This window comes from Neophocaena asiaeorientalis, unplaced genomic scaffold (genome assembly GCF_003031525.2).
Source record: "Neophocaena asiaeorientalis asiaeorientalis breed wild unplaced genomic scaffold, Neophocaena_asiaeorientalis_V1.1 scaffold397, whole genome shotgun sequence".
Classification (NCBI taxonomy): Eukaryota; Metazoa; Chordata; class Mammalia; order Artiodactyla; family Phocoenidae; genus Neophocaena; species Neophocaena asiaeorientalis.
This window is the reverse complement of record NW_020173231.1, coordinates 3,567,222-3,584,873: the sequence shown is the minus strand read 5'-3', so window position 1 is coordinate 3,584,873 and position 17,652 is coordinate 3,567,222. Positions and strand designations below refer to the sequence as shown.

The 17,652-nt window shown below is 35.3% G+C and overlaps 1 protein-coding gene across 3 annotated transcripts in view; it reads right to left on the bottom strand.

Annotated features, from left to right (window-relative positions):
• The window catches only part of LOC112400027 (recombining binding protein suppressor of hairless), a 116,314-nt gene that overhangs the window by 11,975 nt on the left and 86,687 nt on the right, over positions 1-17,652 (bottom strand). For all 3 annotated transcript variants that reach the window (XM_024745543.1, XM_024745542.1, XM_024745544.1), the window contains 3 exons: positions 15,223-15,318; positions 8,157-8,322; positions 3,754-3,928 (listed from right to left, as the gene is read on the bottom strand). In XM_024745543.1, coding sequence (XP_024601311.1) covers positions 3,754-3,928; positions 8,157-8,322; positions 15,223-15,318 — 437 coding nt within the window. The remainder of the gene's footprint in view (positions 1-3,753; positions 3,929-8,156; positions 8,323-15,222; positions 15,319-17,652) is intronic.

Sequence of the window (17,652 nt, the reverse complement as noted above, 5' to 3'; positions counted from 1 at the left end):
AGGCTCAGGGGCCATGGCTCACGGGCCTAGCCCCTCCGCGGCATGTGGGATCTTCCCGGACCGGGGCACGAACCCGTGTCCCCTGCATCGGCAGGCGGACTCTCAACCACTGTGCCACCAGGGAAGCCCCATAAAAATCTTTATAAAATGAGAGTTACACAGTATGTTTAATGCGGTGCTGTTTTTTAAAAGGAAGTTACTTTTAAAATATTAAGTGTCCAACAGTAGGAAACTGATTAAATAAATTATAATATCATTCACCTATTTGAATAATGTATATTTAAATGCATTGGTAAGAAAATATCTCCCTGATATATCACTGAATGGAAAGCACACTCTTTATACTGTGGTTTTGTTAGGTAAACATATACATTTTTATGTGACAGCATGTGTCTCCATGTGCTCACATCTATTTCTGTGGAATACATTCATAGAGAGGGGTGTGGAAGGATGTTTACCAAAGTTGATGGCAACTGCCTCTGGATACTGTGATTTTAGAGATTTTGCTTCCTTCTAAATACCTTATAGTATAGCATTGCATGAAATTTCTTGAAAAAACAACCACATCTATGTAAGCAAGAAAATACTCTGAAAATGAAATATGTTCTCTGCCATCAAGTAACTTAGAGTCAATAGAAATATAAAATTAAAGAGGTAATCCTGTAATTTGAATTGGAAACAGCCTAAATACATGACATTATACCTCCTGATGCAAGAACACTACATCGCTGTGAAGTAGGCTTGCCCTCCAGTAACAAACAACAAAAAAGAACCAAAGAACAACCACCTTAAATCTGATCAAGTTTCTAAATTTACTGACAAAGACTCTCTCCTTGACCAAACTTTAGACAGGCTCCTCTGAGCCCTTTTTCCACCGGGACTCTTCCTTGGGCCCTGGCATTGGCCTGCCTAGCCCGGTTATTGCCAAGAATCCTGCTAAACCATCCTCCCATCCTTGATATCTGCTCAAGTTCCTCCCCTCCACCTTTATATCTGATCATCTAGGCCTGTCTTCATAAAAATTCTGGTAAGCTAGTTTGTCAAGAATCCCCCTTCCCTTCATGTCTCTCTCCTCTTAGTAACCTTCCATCCACTGATCCCCTCAACTCTGTTCCTTGGCTATAAATCCCCACTTCTCCTTGTTGTATTTGGAGTTGAGCTCAGTTCTTTACTGAAATCTCTTTTCCCTACTGCAAGGGTAGTGAATAAAATCTGTTTCTAACCATCTTTAGTGTCCAGCTCTGTTTCTCTCTGACACTACAATTTACAGAAAATACATTAAACTACACCAAGGAAATATAATTAGCAAATTCCAGTATGTGGAAATCTCTCATGGTCAACTGACTCAGTCTCTTGAATAAATAAACTACAAGAAGAGAGAGAGAAACAGAGAGATGTAGAGAAAATCCACAGATTAAAGAAAACTCAAGGACATGTCAACACAATATATAGAATAGTATCTGATGGATCTTATTTGAATTTTGATTCAACCAAAGGGCTAAAAAAAACCCCCACATTTTAGATAATTTTAAATTTGAGCACTAGCTAGGTATTTAATGATACTAAGAAACTATTTCTTTTTATAGTTGTTTTATGTTTATTTTTATGTGATCATGGTATTGTAATTATATTAGAAAACAGGAGACCCTATCTTTCAGAGATACACAGAAATATTTACAGATGATATAGTGTCTTGGATTTGCATCAAACTAAAATGAGGGCAGAGGAAAGTGTGTGTGGGGGGTAGGGTTACAGATGAAGATAAATCAGGACTGGCTTGAAGTTAAGATCACTGCTGCAAGTTAGAGGATGAACACAAGAGGTTTCATGTCATTCATGCAACTGTCTACCTTAGTATGTTAGAAAATTTCCATAATATAAAGTAAATGATGATGATAATAATGACCAAGCAGATTAAAAACCATCCACTACATAAAATCCCATTAAGTTCATAATAAAACAAAACAAAATAAAAACAAGCAAATAAACCAAAATCCTAAAACCTCACTGGTCACCTTCAAAGAATACTATTGTTATTCTGCAAATTAGTAAATAAGAACCTATCCTGGCTTTTCTCCATAGACTATACTTAAAGCAAACAGCTAACAAATGCAAAAGTTAAGAATAAAAGAATTAGAAAAATCATCATTTTGCAGCCCCTAATGAAATACTAGATTTAAGCAGCCATCATGAAGGGCTACTAAAATCATTAGGTTAAAGGTCGCTGAGGAACTTTATAACTGGTGGATTAGACTAACAACAGCTCAAATTACTATAACCAATCTTAACATAACAAGAAGTGGGATAACCAGATATTACATGACTTCTGATCTGATAGAAATGAACATACACAGGATCAGCTAATTCTAAAATAAAAGTTTAACCAACAGTTTGTAGAAAATATGAGAGACAGAGGAACACGTAATCAGCCAGATCCAGAATATGGAAATTCCACAGGAAAAATGACCCAGTTTCAACAAATAAATAACACAGAAGGAAAAACAGGCTGGTGGAAAGAGAAGAAACCATTACAGATTAAAATGTATGAACCTTGTTTGGATCCAAGTTTGAACAAGCCAACTGTTGAAAATAACAACACAACTGTAAAAAGATATTTCTGAGACAATGTGATAAATCTGCACCCGGACTAGCCATTAGATGGCATTAACGAACTACCATCAACTGTTGTTGGGTATAATGATGTTTAAAAGAAAATTATCTGTTAGAGAGTCACTACTGCAGAAATGGTTGAAAGGATACGATGTCTGAGATGTACATTAAAAAATTCCAGCAGTTGGAGGAGGAAGGAAGGGGTGGTGGTGATAGAGATGATAAAACAGAATTGGTAAAACCTGTTGAGGCCAGATGGTCACCTTATACTACTTTCTCCCTTTTATGTAAGTTTGAAAGTTTTCATAATAAAAAGTTAAAATAAAGAAAACTGGGCACAGAGGTTGAAGTTCTGTAAAATTCAAACAGCATTTATCTGCTAGTCTAAAAATGTGCTGATGAGGCAGCAGTCTCTGCCAGTGCAACTACATTAAAATTTTTGTTCAGGTTCTCAGGACAGCCTTCCAAAGCCCACTTGATATAACAGTGTTTCTCAAAGGGGTGCTTTTGATATTCTAAGTGAATCAATTCTTTATGGAATGGGAACCTTCTTGGGCACTGCAGGACATTTAGACACCCTAATGCTAACATTACTCCCTCCAGTCACTATGACAGCAAAAGGAAACTCCCATTTCTCCAAATGACTCTGGGTGGCAGTGATGAACCAATTCTGTTTAAAAACCACTTCCCTGGGCTTCCCTGGTGGCGCAGTGGTTGAGAGTCCGCCTGCCAATGCAGGGGACGCAGGTCCGTTCCCCCGTCTGGGAAGATCCCACATGCCGCGGAATGGCTGGGCCCGTGAGCCATGGCCGCTGAGCCTGCGCGTCCGGAGCCTGTGCTCCGCAACGGGAGAGGCCACAGCTGTGAGAGGCCCGCGTACCGCAAAAAAAAAAAAAAAAAAAAAAAAAAAAAAAAAAAACCACTTCCCTACCCCAGGTATTGCCCATTTTTAATTAAAGAAAAAGACAATAAAGCAGCAGTAATAACTGAATATGACTTTTTCAGATAAAGTGAAGACCACAAAAATATTTGAAAAAAAGGAACTGGCTACTGAAAAGCAATTTTTAATTTAAAAAATAGATGAATTTGTCTTATTAGTTCATGTCGGGAATTGAGGACAAAAAAGAAAACAAGTATACATACAGTCAGCATTTTTCAATGACTGCTTCTTTTTGGAAGGTTTGGAGATGACTTTTATCCGCTTGCTGAGGAACACACCAATGTCATCACTATTGCCATAGAACATCTTTACAGAGAGCATGAAGTGCTTTCTCTTGTCTGAATCAGATATATACAATGTTTTGGCCGTGCAATAGTTCTGTGAAAGAAAAGGCAAGTTTTAATAGCACCAAAACCCTGTCAGCTATGTACCTACAACTCAGTATGGCCACGTCTAAGTTTGATCAGACTTAAAGGCAGTAACTCCACAGAAGCGCTGATAAAACCAACTGTGAAAAGTACTGATATCTGAAAACAAAGTACAAAGTCTTCCTTATCAAGTCTACGAAATACTAACACTGTGTTGTTTTCCCCTCTCAAAAAGGCTTTTAAAAAAGTCTTTTCTTGTTTTATACAGTTCTACATCTATTTCACAGAATTACCAATGTTATAGCAGTAATTTAAAAAAAAATTTTACAGTTAAAAAATTCCATGACTGTCTTTCTGCAAATAAGATATAAAGAAGGCTATCAGAACTCAATTAAATTATGTAAAAGATTTTAGCACTGATCCTTCTCAAAATAGTGCATACAACGTTTTTTCTTGTATAGCCGAACACTAGAGTAACCACCCATGAGTCTGAGGAAAACATTATTTTTTGAAATAGCTAACACTTTGCCCAATGGGATAATTCCTATCGCATCACCAAAAGAACTGAATTTAAAGGTACTAGAGAAAACAAACGCAGCAAAGTACTATGTCAGTTTACCAGAAATTAAATTCTGGTAACTGAAAGGATAGTATTAAAGAGTTATAGCACTTGCAAAACAATAAAGATACTCTGAAATGCTACTATTTCAATTACATATGACAATTCTAAAATCTTTCCTATTCCCTTGATCCCTGTGAATGAGGGAAGAGGCTAAATTATTGATCTATTTTTCCAGATTGGGTAAATAATGCTCAAGTACAGCTTAAGTATTTAAAAATCTGAAATATGTATATATATATTTTTAAAAATCATTGCTCTACTTTAAAATTAGGCTAAACAAGTTTCTTGACTACCTCTGCTGTGTGTTCCTTTTAAAAAGTAGTGCAAATGCCACTCATTTAGAAAATAACTAATGGGCTCCAGGTGTTTAATCTTTAAAATATTACTCACAGCCAATTTTAGTACCAGAACAAAAATCATGCCATACCTTATTGCATTTCTCAACAGCAAAGTTATATAAGAAAACTTAGGTGCCGTCTTAAATATTTTACTCAATTAAGTTTTTATAAATTCAAAAGGGTGATAAAAGCTTTGAGAGGCTTTGTTCTGCACAAGGCAAAGTTAAGATAAAGCTCATAATAGTAATAAGAAAAATTAAAACAACAGCCTTTGCACTCACTCAGCTCCTTTCACTCCAGGATCTCTAAGTGTTCAGGGATGCTGAACCATGGCCCTGCCATACTTTAAAAAGCTCTGAAAGTCATATAAAGCCTGAACTATGGAATTATTCTACAACGTAAGACAAAGTCTAGGAAGATAGGTATTAATACACTAAAGGAGAGTACTCCCATGTAACAAAAATAAAATGTGTATCTAAATGAAAGCAATTAAATTCTAATGGCAAAACTTAAAAATGATGAGATCACTTAATTTGAGTGTTAACATTAGGGGATACGATCTATATCAGAAAAGAGAAAATACTGAAATCTAGCATAAATGATAAGGTAGACTGGCAAACAGGAAAGGAAAAAAGAGCAGAGAAAATTGGGTCATAACACAGACACTCAAAGGGCTTTATTTTGTTTGGAAAGAGCAAACATACATATATCTCCTTGGAAGGAAAGGAAATATACCCCTAATTACAAAAGTGAGTAATTTGAATCCACAAAAAAATTCTAATAAAGCTATCTCAGATACAATTTATTATTTTTTAAAAGCTATAAAGCTACTGACCACAAACTACTCAAATTTCACAAGAAAAAAAAAAGGACAAGTCACTGATTCAGAAAGTATTACGGCTTTAAGACGCTAAGTAAATAAAAACTGAAGTTACATTTGCTTCATCATACCAAAAGGCTAAATTAGCTAATAAAATTCTAAAACAGAAAATGGCATATAATAAATCTGTCTATAAACAATGAAGAGTTTAACTTAAAAAACATCTTTCTGAAGACAAGATCTTCAGGCAAGAAAAAAAATCTGCCCTGAAATAAAAAAGAAATACCAAATATAATCCTACAAAAGTTTATAGAAATATCTGAATTGTAGAATTTGAATTATATAAACAAAACAATACTAGCAACATAGGTGTAGGGGATGTAATTCTTTAAAATAAAAATACAAGTGTGCTAATTAGGGAAGTCATTCATGTTGCATAGCTTACCTAGCTCCAACTATGTAAGACATAAACTGAGGAAATGAATAGTTAACAAATTAAAAACATCAGATCCAAAATATTACCAACATATAGTTAAATGTCATGACCATAAAATAAGGGCTGCATATATTAGAACTTTGTTGTAATGAAGATTAAAATAAGGACAAATACCCAAAAATGCAAAATAAAATCCCTCCTTTTTCAATAATGACTAATTGTACCATTCAATGAACAGGCTGTTGAAAGAAAATAACGTTACCTTAAATGAATGGAGGTTAAGTGAGATAGGACCAAAGTGCCTCTTTCTGAAGCTCAGCATCTATCCACTGCTTGGTCCATCTTTGCCTACCTGGACCCAAACTTACCTTGTTCCTGTACCTTGATGGTCCAAGCATATGATTATGCTGTTCTTTCTGCCTGGAATGACTTCTGCTGACTCTCAACCAGTCTTATTCTCTATAGACTTCTCTAATAGCATTTTTCATTATAACTAAATATTAACACATAATTTTGGCATACAGACACTGTACTACCCTGTAAGTAGGTGTTTTAAGCACTATTTAATGCTCGAGCTCTCAGGTATTCTCTTCTGCAAATTTCTAGGGCTTGGGGAAAGGATATAATGGCAGAAGTTGAAGAAAGATGTACTAAGCCGTTATGCTAAGAAAAGCAAGTGGCAGTGCTGTTTGTTTGTTATTTCCTCCCTTAAAATTGCTGGAAGCTGGAAGTGTTAAAGCAAGCAATGAAGTTCAATTAACACAATTATATACAATGGTAGCTAGAATCCCTGGCTTCTTACTACCTATCTGATTTAATTACCATTCACAGTTCCAAATGTCTAGATGTACAGCTTAGAGACATATCACTAAGACTTTCTATATAACAGAAAAATAGATGAGACATGACTAAGGCCTATTTGTTCAACCCACTACTTAAATATATCTTTTACCTTGGCTCAAGGGTCATAATTCAGAAATATTTTACACTGCTCTATTTTAAGATAAAACAACCTTTACTGTAATAAGTTTTATCCCAAACCTAATTTAAAATACATAGTTGACAAGCCTTAATGATAAAAATATAGAGATACAAATGACATAAACATATTCAAATTTGAAGGAGGTTGAAGGCTCCTTATTCTCAGTGCTCATTATCTGTAAAATGACTAAAATTGAATGAGAGTACAAATCCGCTAGCTCACCACCCTCAACCTTGCCCTGCAAACTCCCATTCTTAGTGTCGGCTACAATACAGCAAACACTAAGACATTCAACAAAGACTTACTGAATGAGAAAACAGCTATTTATGCAGTACTTTAAAAGACATTCATGTAGTCACTGAAATCAGAAATAGCCATTTTTCAAATTTTAATATCAAGAGAAAACAAAGTAATAACTAATGCTAAGTCACTGAAGAACTACTTTTGAAAACTAAAGGTACAGACTGAAATAACTGCTTTCTAAATCGATAAAATACAATTAGTAAAACTAACTCATAAATTTTATTCCCTAGTAAAGTAATCAAAGAAAATACCTAAAAGTTTGAGTAAAGGTAATCATGGCTGTTCTTGTCTACACAGCATATTTCTGTTCTACACTGAAGCTAAGTAAAACATTTATGATGTTTATAACCCATAATACTTTGTTTCTAGTATAAAACTAAGATTAAATGAGTAGAACAAAACATTATTGAACTATGTATTTTCATTGTTGTTTGACTATCATGCCCCTGTCAGATGGATGAGCAATTAGCCTCCTATACTGGCCCCCAACAGAAATCTGATTCACAGCCTGCTAAAACTGCTAGCAAGCTGAGGAAGCTTATTGTGTGCCACCTTTAGATGTCAACAGCTCAAGCTCCGTGAATCATGACTAAACCACAGCTACTTGAGAAGTTTATTTCTGGCTCTGATTTATATATTCAAAAGAGTGCTACCAATAGCCATAAAAGGAAAAAAAAAAAATCACCACTACAAAAACAAGTAAGAAAATTGCATTCTGGTACCATGGTTCTCTTTACCTTTCCTTCCAAGTTCAGCTGCTGCATTTCTTGGTCACTATTTCCTATTCCAATAAATGCACATGGTTGAGACTCTTGTTCAGAACAACCATCGCGTTCCATTTGTTCTTTTTTTTTCTTCCATCCACTGCCCATAAGATATACACAAGGAGGAGGGCAAAAGAACCTGAAACAATGAGGGGGAAAAAACACAATGCAATTACATTCAAGAAAGCATTTCCTTTTCTTAAACACATGAATACAAAATCATGCTGAACTGCACAAAGTTAGCTCCTAATGAAACATTTTGGTGAAGTCTTTTGTAATGCAAATAATCATATCCACAGCACAGAAATCAAGACTTCCACTTCCATTTGTTCAGGTAAGGTTCATCTATATTGATGTTATGCATTCACTTAGCCTAGATATTTTTTAGAGCAGGGAACATCTCTTTTCACATAGCTCAGAGTTTTGAACTACTGCAGTTCAACAAATCCAAAGTACTCTAACATATACAAAACATGGTATACCATCACAGAATCTGCAGTTACTGATTAACGTCTACTCAAAATGATGTATCATTAATTAATGACATTCTTGGTATGGATATTACTCTTAACTTCATTTGGTAATTAACCTGGAAAACAGAGCAATGCCCAAAGTAGAAAATTTCGAAATACTAATACAACTAAGTAAAAGAATTAAAAGCAAAATGAATCATTGGATTACTATATATCTTACATCCTGAACACCTGCTGTATGTGGATGACTGAAAGAAAAATATACTGTATCCTTTCAACTCACAGACAACCAAGAGATTTGTTTCGCTAGTTGCCAAAAACCCACCCTCACAAATTCTTCCCACCTAGAATAATTTCCTTATAATCTTCTCTTAGTAATTACAAAATATCTACTTCAAATCCTAGCTCAGGCAGGCCCCACATTTTACATAGTTCAGACCGTCAATCCAGTCCTTATGTAGGGTGTAATTCCTTTGCTCAATCACACACTGACTTACACATACTTTAAAACATTTATGTCGGGACTTCCCTAGTGGCGCAGTGGTTAAGAATCCACCTGCCATTGCAGGGGACACGGGTTTGATCCCTGGTCCAGGAAGATCCCACATGCCGCGGAGCAATTAAGCCTGTGCGAAGCCCGTGCTCCACAACAAAGAGAAGCCATCTGCAATGAGAAAAGCCCTCGCACCGCAATGAAGAGTAGCCCCCGCTCACCGCAACTAGGGAAAGCTGCCCGTGCGCAGCAACGAAGAACCAATGCAGCTAAAAATTTTAAAAATAAATAAATAAAATAAAGTTTAAAAAACATTTATGTCATGTCTCGTCAAGGGGCCTGAAAACTCAAATACCTACTCAAATAGTAGCCAAGTAAATTCAAATAGCAGCCAGGTAAGCAATATAAATGGGTGGGCCAGCTGTACAATAAATAAGTAGAAATATCCCTTAATTACCCAAAGAAGTAGGTTCCCTCCCTTCTTTCTTGAAACACACAGCCCTCATGGTAATTCCCACTTTTTGTATAGCTGTAAGCATAGAAATTTCTTTCTTAATCTTTTAAGCCCACTGAAAGAAAAAAAAAAAGAGCTTAACTGCAAAGAGTATCAGCCAATGCTGTGTGGCTCTGATGACAAGGAAACAATCGGGATCAGCAAGCATGTGAGTATACACTCACCCACCCACTCACAGGGCTGAACTATGGGCGTGGAGGCCTAGTGCTGGCCACATCCTCCAACTTCCCAATAGTTGCCTGAAATCAAGTTTTACATGAAATTCCTAATTTTAAAATTTGGCAAATAATTTATGCCTTTTAACACTTTTTAGGCCAACAATGTACAGACTTAAAAAAATAAACAACTGTACACAGGCATGTGTGTGTACATACATACACACAGATACCATCATGCTGGATTTAGCTTTCAGGCCACCCTAAAGGTAGTAAATTGGGAGGCTGGGGTCAACATATATATACTACTATGTATACTAATGAGAATCTACTGTGTAGCACAGGGAACTCTACTCAGTGACCTGTGGTTACCTAAATGGGAAGGAAATCTAAGAAAGAGTAGATATATATATAACTGATTCATTTTCCTGTACAGTAGAAACTAACAACACTGTAAAGCAACTATACTCCAATAAAAATTAATTTAAAAATAAATTAAATAAAGGTAGTAGAGTAGTGTCTACCTGTTTGCTTCCCTCTCAGCACCTACTACAATACTGACTGAATTGAATCAAAATATATGGCACCTACTTTTTGCTCAACTCTACCAAAGACTACTTTAGAGGCAATCTACATACAATTTATAGGAAGTGAGCTGGGTTTATTTAATTTTCATTAATTCACAAAAATTTATTACACCCCTAATCTATACTAGACACTGGGAATATATTAGTAGTTAAAACAAACAAATAAAAATTCTTGTCCTAATGGAACTCAGAGTCTAATAAGAAAGACAATTTTAAAAAGCTAGATGACTAAAATAACATATATACTCTGTTAGCTGATGGTAAGTACTGAGGGAAACTAATAAAGCAGGGAAGGGGTACTTAAAAATGTAGAAGACCTGGGTGGCCAGAGAAAGCCTATTTAAGAAGATGACTTTAAATCATGACCTAAAGCCATGGGTTTCTAGGGTAAGAGCATTTCAGAAGAAGGAATAAATAGCAAGTGCAATGGCTCCAAAGTAGAAAGGACTATAATGGACGGCGGAGAAACAACAGACCAGCGTGGCTGGAGCAGAGACGAGAACAACAGGAGATGAAGCCGGAGTAATGGGGAAGTAGACCTAGCAGGTCGAAGGGGTCAGGCTGAGTTAGGATGAAAATCTTCTGGGGTCTTCTCATATGTATCTAAACCAACAGAAAGGAATCAGAGCAGCCTTTGTTCCTGTATACTCTCTGTCACCATGGACATAGAGGTCACAGCCGAGGCAGTGGGCTCAGTTCCAGGTCACTCCAAGTTTGGAGGGATGCCTGGATTAGCTGGGCTAGTTCAGGAGTTGGCTCAGTTCAAGTCTGCACCACGGATCTTTCTGGCCTCTAATGCTGGGAACCACCCAATACTTACCATGGCACAGATTCAAATATCTAGCTGGCACACTATCAGGAAGTTGAGAAGGCATCAATTTTGGAAGCTTGTCTACTATTAGTATTTTATTGACAGATGTTAAGCCTCCTTAGTAAGTTGGTATATCAGCTATAAAATTCGAAAAGCTTTGTTTTACTATAGTGTACCAAATGTAGTGCTGGTTTTCTCAAGAGTACTGTGATAAAATGGCATGAAACCAACAGGGCATAAAAATCAGACAGGTTGACAAGAAATTCTTTACCACTCAAAACACTGACCTAGGTTGTATATTGAAAGTGCTTTCCAATCTTGTAATAAATGTAAGAAAAATGAAGATTCTTCAACTGCCTCTGAACTAGCCTTATTTTTATATCAACTCTACAACTATTCAAGAAAGCTGTGATGCAAGAAAATTGCAAATCCAATATAAACATTAAGATTATTTCTACCATATGATGATGAAATCATATTTTAAACATCCCAATATTGTCACTCCCTAAAAATCAGCTAATGAATCAAATCTTCATTTCCAGAAACTTCAGTAGTAATATAATAATCAAATAGAAGATAAGCATCAATAGAAAAAAATTTACAGACAAATGAAAGGAAATTAAAGGGAGGAGGGTAAGGAAAAAATGCCACCTAATTAACAAAAGAAAAATTAACATACACCTTTATAAGGTGTATGTGAATCGATGATTCGTTGAATTTGGACAGCTGGTCAATATGTACCAAACATTCAGTGAAAAGTCTGACCAAGTGGCTAGCCTTTGGAGTTTAACAGCTGCTATAAAAGGACACTTTATGAAACAATGTGCCTTTATTTTCTAATCTAAGCAACTATGACAAACAATGCTTTTATTTGCCACTTGGTGGCGATATGCACACATTTATGATTTCATTCATTTCCTAGTTCCACAGTCAGTCTTTATTTTCAGAGAGTGATTCAACAAGTTTTTTCTCATATCCTGAGATGAGGTCTGGAAAATACCTTACAGATTCAAAGAAACCTTTTTATTTAGCCCAATATATAAGATTAGACAAAATCCAAACACATCATTTATACTTTTTTATTTTGGCAGAATCATTACCCTTTGATGATTATTCATATTTCCCCTAACACAAAGTTGAAGAAATGTTAATATGTCTACTGGCATTTCCATATCTTTAATAGAAATTTGCCTCTAGACAAATAATTTTTTCTTTAAGTTTATTTTTCAATTTGAAAAGACCTTCTTCGATTAAAAAGTAAAACTAGCCACTAACATACTAAGTGGGATACCAACTATGTTATGCAAATAAATACTCATCATTAGGCACAAAAGTGAATCCTGAGAATGATTTAAGATTTTAGGATAAAACTTCCTACCCAAATATTTCTAGCATCATTCACTGGAGTTATTTTGTAAGCCAAGATGACTGTGGTCATGTCCCCAGGTTACCTCATGCCTAATGCAAGAAAGAAAGCAGATCTTCCTCTTTCCGCTGCACTCCACTAAGGAGTAAGGGACAAGAACTCTTCCAGTAAGAAGCCCTACCAGTTATCCAGGAGGCTGACCTGTGTTAGCAGCCCCTGATGACTAATACCTTTTTAAAATCAAGTAATTTTAATAGGTTTTTACCTTTACTGTGAAACTAGTGTATGTCTCTTCTGGAAATTTTAATAATACAATAAACATAGAAAGTAGTTACTCTGGCTTTTTCATCTTTTTTTTTAATTCTTTGGAGTCAGAAGCTAAGATTCTTTGAGCTTTCCTCTGACTGGGGTTTTAGACCCACCAGGCTATACCCCAAATAATAGAAAGAAATTGAAAATAAGGGCAACCATAATAACAGTTAACCATTAAATCACCTATTTTAACTTGATAAACCACTGTATCTTTGTATTTTTAACAGTGACTAACAAACAGGAACCTTATCTGGACTAATCTTTTGAGTAGCTCTTCCCCTTCTGTTATCTGCACTGGGCCTCAGTTATCCACTGAAGTATTAAATGACTTAGTGACTTTTAAAATTCCCATCCAAGATGCTTTTGCACAGTACCTGGAACCTTACAGGTTGTGAGAAATAAAGAATAGATGAGTTAATAAATGAATCCAATTGTATTAAACTGAGCAACACTGCCCAGGTTGGCAGCTTATACAATGAACATATGTTTTCCTATCTTCATTAGATCCAGCCCAATCTCACTCTGCTAATGGTAAAAAGAGAATCCCAGACAAAGTGAAGTTTACAAAGTTTGTGTTTTTTAGACATCTTTAGGTTCTTCAGGTACCTTTTCCATCTTCAAGCCTTGCTGTAGATAATTAACACTCAAACATAAAATGCAAGGCTATGAAAATTAGGGAAATGAAAAAAATATGAAATTTGGAATTACAGACCCAGGAGTTTTAATCCTGGTTTTTATCAACTCCTAACTAAAGTGAATCTGGGCATATTTAAAGTCTCTGATCTTTAGTCTCCTCACTCACAGAATGGGGATTAAAGCATGCCTACTTTACAAGATTATTCTGAGGATTAAAATTTAAAGACATTTGTAAGGCATTTCCAGAACAATGTCTAGCTCGTGACTGGATAAAGGGAAGCTGTTCCTTCTTCAGATTCACTATGAAATACAAGGCTGACCCTTTAGACCCATCTCAAGTAATGAGGGTATTGACTTATGCTGTTTTGCTTGGTTGGGGGGAAGGAGACAATCTCCTATATACACGTGATTTCATTATTGGCGGGGGGAGGGGGGGGAAGAGCAGACAGAACACCTGAATTTCCAGTACCAACTTCATGCACAAAGGGGTCACTATCTCGATTTGGTTTCTTTGTCCCAAACTGCAGGTACCAACTTCTTCACATATTTAACTCTAAATCAGATGATTTAAGTTCCATTAGTAAAGTAATCAGAAATTTAGTAAACTTGAATAACTAAAAAAGAACACTTGGCAGTATGAGTCCTAAATGCTGTTTTCAGCTGTTCATCCTCTTTGAGGATAACATTATCAACTGAACAGTTTCACCTTTTTTTCAGCTCAGATTTAGAGGACTTTGAGAAAGAGACTATTTAAAATTCTTCCAGCCTGTAAATTAATATACTACCTTTCCCTTCTCTTATGCATATGCTAAGATCTCCTTTATCTCACAAATTCTAAGATTCCACTCATTCCTTTCAATCCAACACCCAAACCTGAGTTTTCATTCCTTCTCCCAATTCAGTTTTGGTGCCTTTCTAGCCAATCCAAAAAAATCTTTCATCTTCCCCCATAAGCAGCCTTTGTCTACAAAATGCTTAACACAAAAATGCTGTCTGAAAGACAAAGGCTTGAGAAACTATTAACAAGAAAATTCCAGGAACCAAGTGAAATAACAAAAATCCACAATTATATACCAAAAATGCTGAAATTTTAAAAATACTAAGACAAACACTAAATATTAAAATCCCTATTATAATTTAATTTTGGCTAATCTGATTTATAGGTCATTTCTGTAGTGCCACATTCATGTGGTATGAGTACCAGCTCAGCTTTGCTGGGTTTTTTAACCTGAATAGGCACAGGGTCAGGGTGGAGAGGGCTGGGAGTACTTTCCTTCACAATCACTGCATAATTCAATTTGGGGGTTTGTTTAAGCCTTTTTCTTTTTAAAATGGTACTTTTGGGGTCACATTTCTTTATAAAACTACATTTTCCACCGAAAGGAAAGCTACTTTTTGAATGAGCTAATGTATCACAGAAATACTTAGAGAACACCATGCAGCCCCAAATAAAAACTACGGATTATTTCATTTTGTGAAATCACGGAATTAACCAGAGGATCTTTACAAAATTAGCCACAATTTACTTTGTTTCTCCCTCTTCAATAGAGACAAATCCCCCATTTTTCATTTTGTACTTGCAAATTAACCCAATAGAAACTATCCTCTTACTTGTATATTAATACATCACTTGCAAATTCATGATAGCCATTATTAGCCATTAATTATCTACCAGAAAAACAATAATCTTACCTTTTTTCATTTCCATATGACTTCTGTGCAACTTTTGCATGAAGAATAAGTACTGTTTGATCCCCTCGCTCTTTTAAATAATTTCGCATAGCTTCCCTAAAATAAAATATAAATATCACCATTACAGGGGTAAGATTTAGAGTATTACTATGCTCTATAATGAGAATACTTAAGAATATGTTTCAAACAAGCAACTCCAAAAATGAAAACAATAAAGCAAAACAAACCCATGAACTAAATTTAAAGAATATTATACAATGGGGAAATATACACTGCTCATCTTCAACTCTATTCTTTGTTCTTTGAAAGAAGCTGTCCCTCGCTCTTGGAATTTATGATACAACTCAATTAAACCACAATTACAACTTAGAGAATAACTAGAATCACTATGTACACTGCTAATTAGGTTTTAAGGTTTTAAACCCTTTATAAAATTAATGCATGCAATACTTTTGTATTTAATAATCTGATTCACTACCACCACTAGCCCCTCTCCTCCAGCTATTAGAATGAGTATTTTTTTACTGAATACAAAGCCATAAGAAATCCTTAGGTCATACAAATTTATTATTACATGTTCTTAAAGTAACAACCCTACAAAAGGACTAAGAAAGGGCTACCATTTATATACAGATACATAATTACTCTCAAGGATGTTACTAAACACATAAAGTTAATAAAAGCTAATGCAAATTAGTGAAAAACAATTAAATTTTGGAAAAAATACAATGTTAATTATTTCAAGCACAAAATACTCCAACTATCTATTTATTATGCAAGTGTATAAAAAATTCAATGTCTTAAAAATATTTATTCACCCAATTATTTTGCTAAGCAATATAATAGAGTATGAAGAACACAAGGTCTACACAGATCAAACTTTACATTTCTGAATCAGTAGAATCCCAGTTCTTGAGATGTTTAACACATTACAAAATAAAGCAAAAGTGCTTCAAAGGCAATCATCAAGAAACTTTTAATAAAGTGAATGCTATTTTTATTTATAAGTAAAAGACAAATGTATAGGGGATAGCTACAGAATAGTAGTAAGCTATTAAACGTGGGGAATTCTAGACTTCTGGCACTTTGAAACTAAGTGGCCTGGAGCAAATTTCTTAACCTCATCTAGCTTGACTTTCTGTATCTGATAATAACAATAATGCTGACATAACATAGAGTGGTTGTGGGGATTAAATGAGATGACAGTGCTTATGTTTAGTGACTGAAAACCTTTTGGCTCAAGGCAGGAATGGTAACACTGGAATCCAACAGATTGCACATTATTCCTTACCACTGTAACAAAGCTCAAAGTCCAGTAAAGACAGCAAAAAATGTTTGGAAAACAAATTGTAATGAGATTCATGTTCCAAATAGAGGTATGACCAAAGAGCTCCAATAGAGAGTGTCTATGTAAAGGAGGGGAGGGGTGATAAAGGACCACTCCTAAGAAAATTTTCTTAGAAGAGCTAACTTCTGAAGGAAAAGGAATAGTCACAGTAAGTGGAAGGAAGAAAGAGTATGGCATTCCAGGGCCAGGGAGAGAAGTATGGACGAGCAGGAATGACCCTGCAAATTTGGGTACAGCAAGAGATTCAGGCTGAGGAGTAAACCAGCCACAAAAAACAATAGTAGCTAAGATTTCTTGAGTGTTTACTATGTGCCAGGCCCTGAATAAATGCATTATTTCACTTAATCCTCATAATCCAAAAGATAAGTATTGTTAATACCATGCTGAATGTCTTGCAATTAATAAATGGTAGTCAGGAAACTGAAACAAATTCTCTAAAATTCTAAAGTGAGCCATGGCAGTGAATAAAATTGAGAAGTTGGGTACAGTCAAATTGTGAAAATCCCTCGAAAATCTGACATTTGTAAACTTAAATACTAAGTATAAAAGTTTAAGCTAATTCAAATATCACCCCATGATAAGATGGTGATGAAAGTGGTAGCAGGTAATAAAAATTTTAAGACACCTAGAAAAAACTTAAAATAAAAAAATCCATCTCTTTGAGAGTTAGGAAAAGATCATCATTTAATTTTATCTCCACTCCATTACAGAAAAACACCATGCCGTGGAAAGTGGATTTTCAATCTACACAAAAAGCAATTCAAGATCTTGAGGTTTCTTTTAAACATACAGTTAATTTTCCTTTATAGTTAATTCTAGTGGTGAAATAGAGAAGGGGTTTTAGAAAGCATAGAGAAAAGACAAACTTGAAAAAAGGCTGACACACCAAGAAAGAGGTAATAGAAGACAGTACAGGAGAAGACAGGTTTTAAGTCTTTTGTTTCAGGAGAAGCAAGTGTTAATAGGTTCTACTGGACAAATGTCAACTCTGAAGTGCCCCAGAACTCCAAGCTGGAAGTATTTAATAGGTTGTTGGAAACAACCATCTGTAATTCCAGAGAGGAATCTGGGCTGGAAAAGTA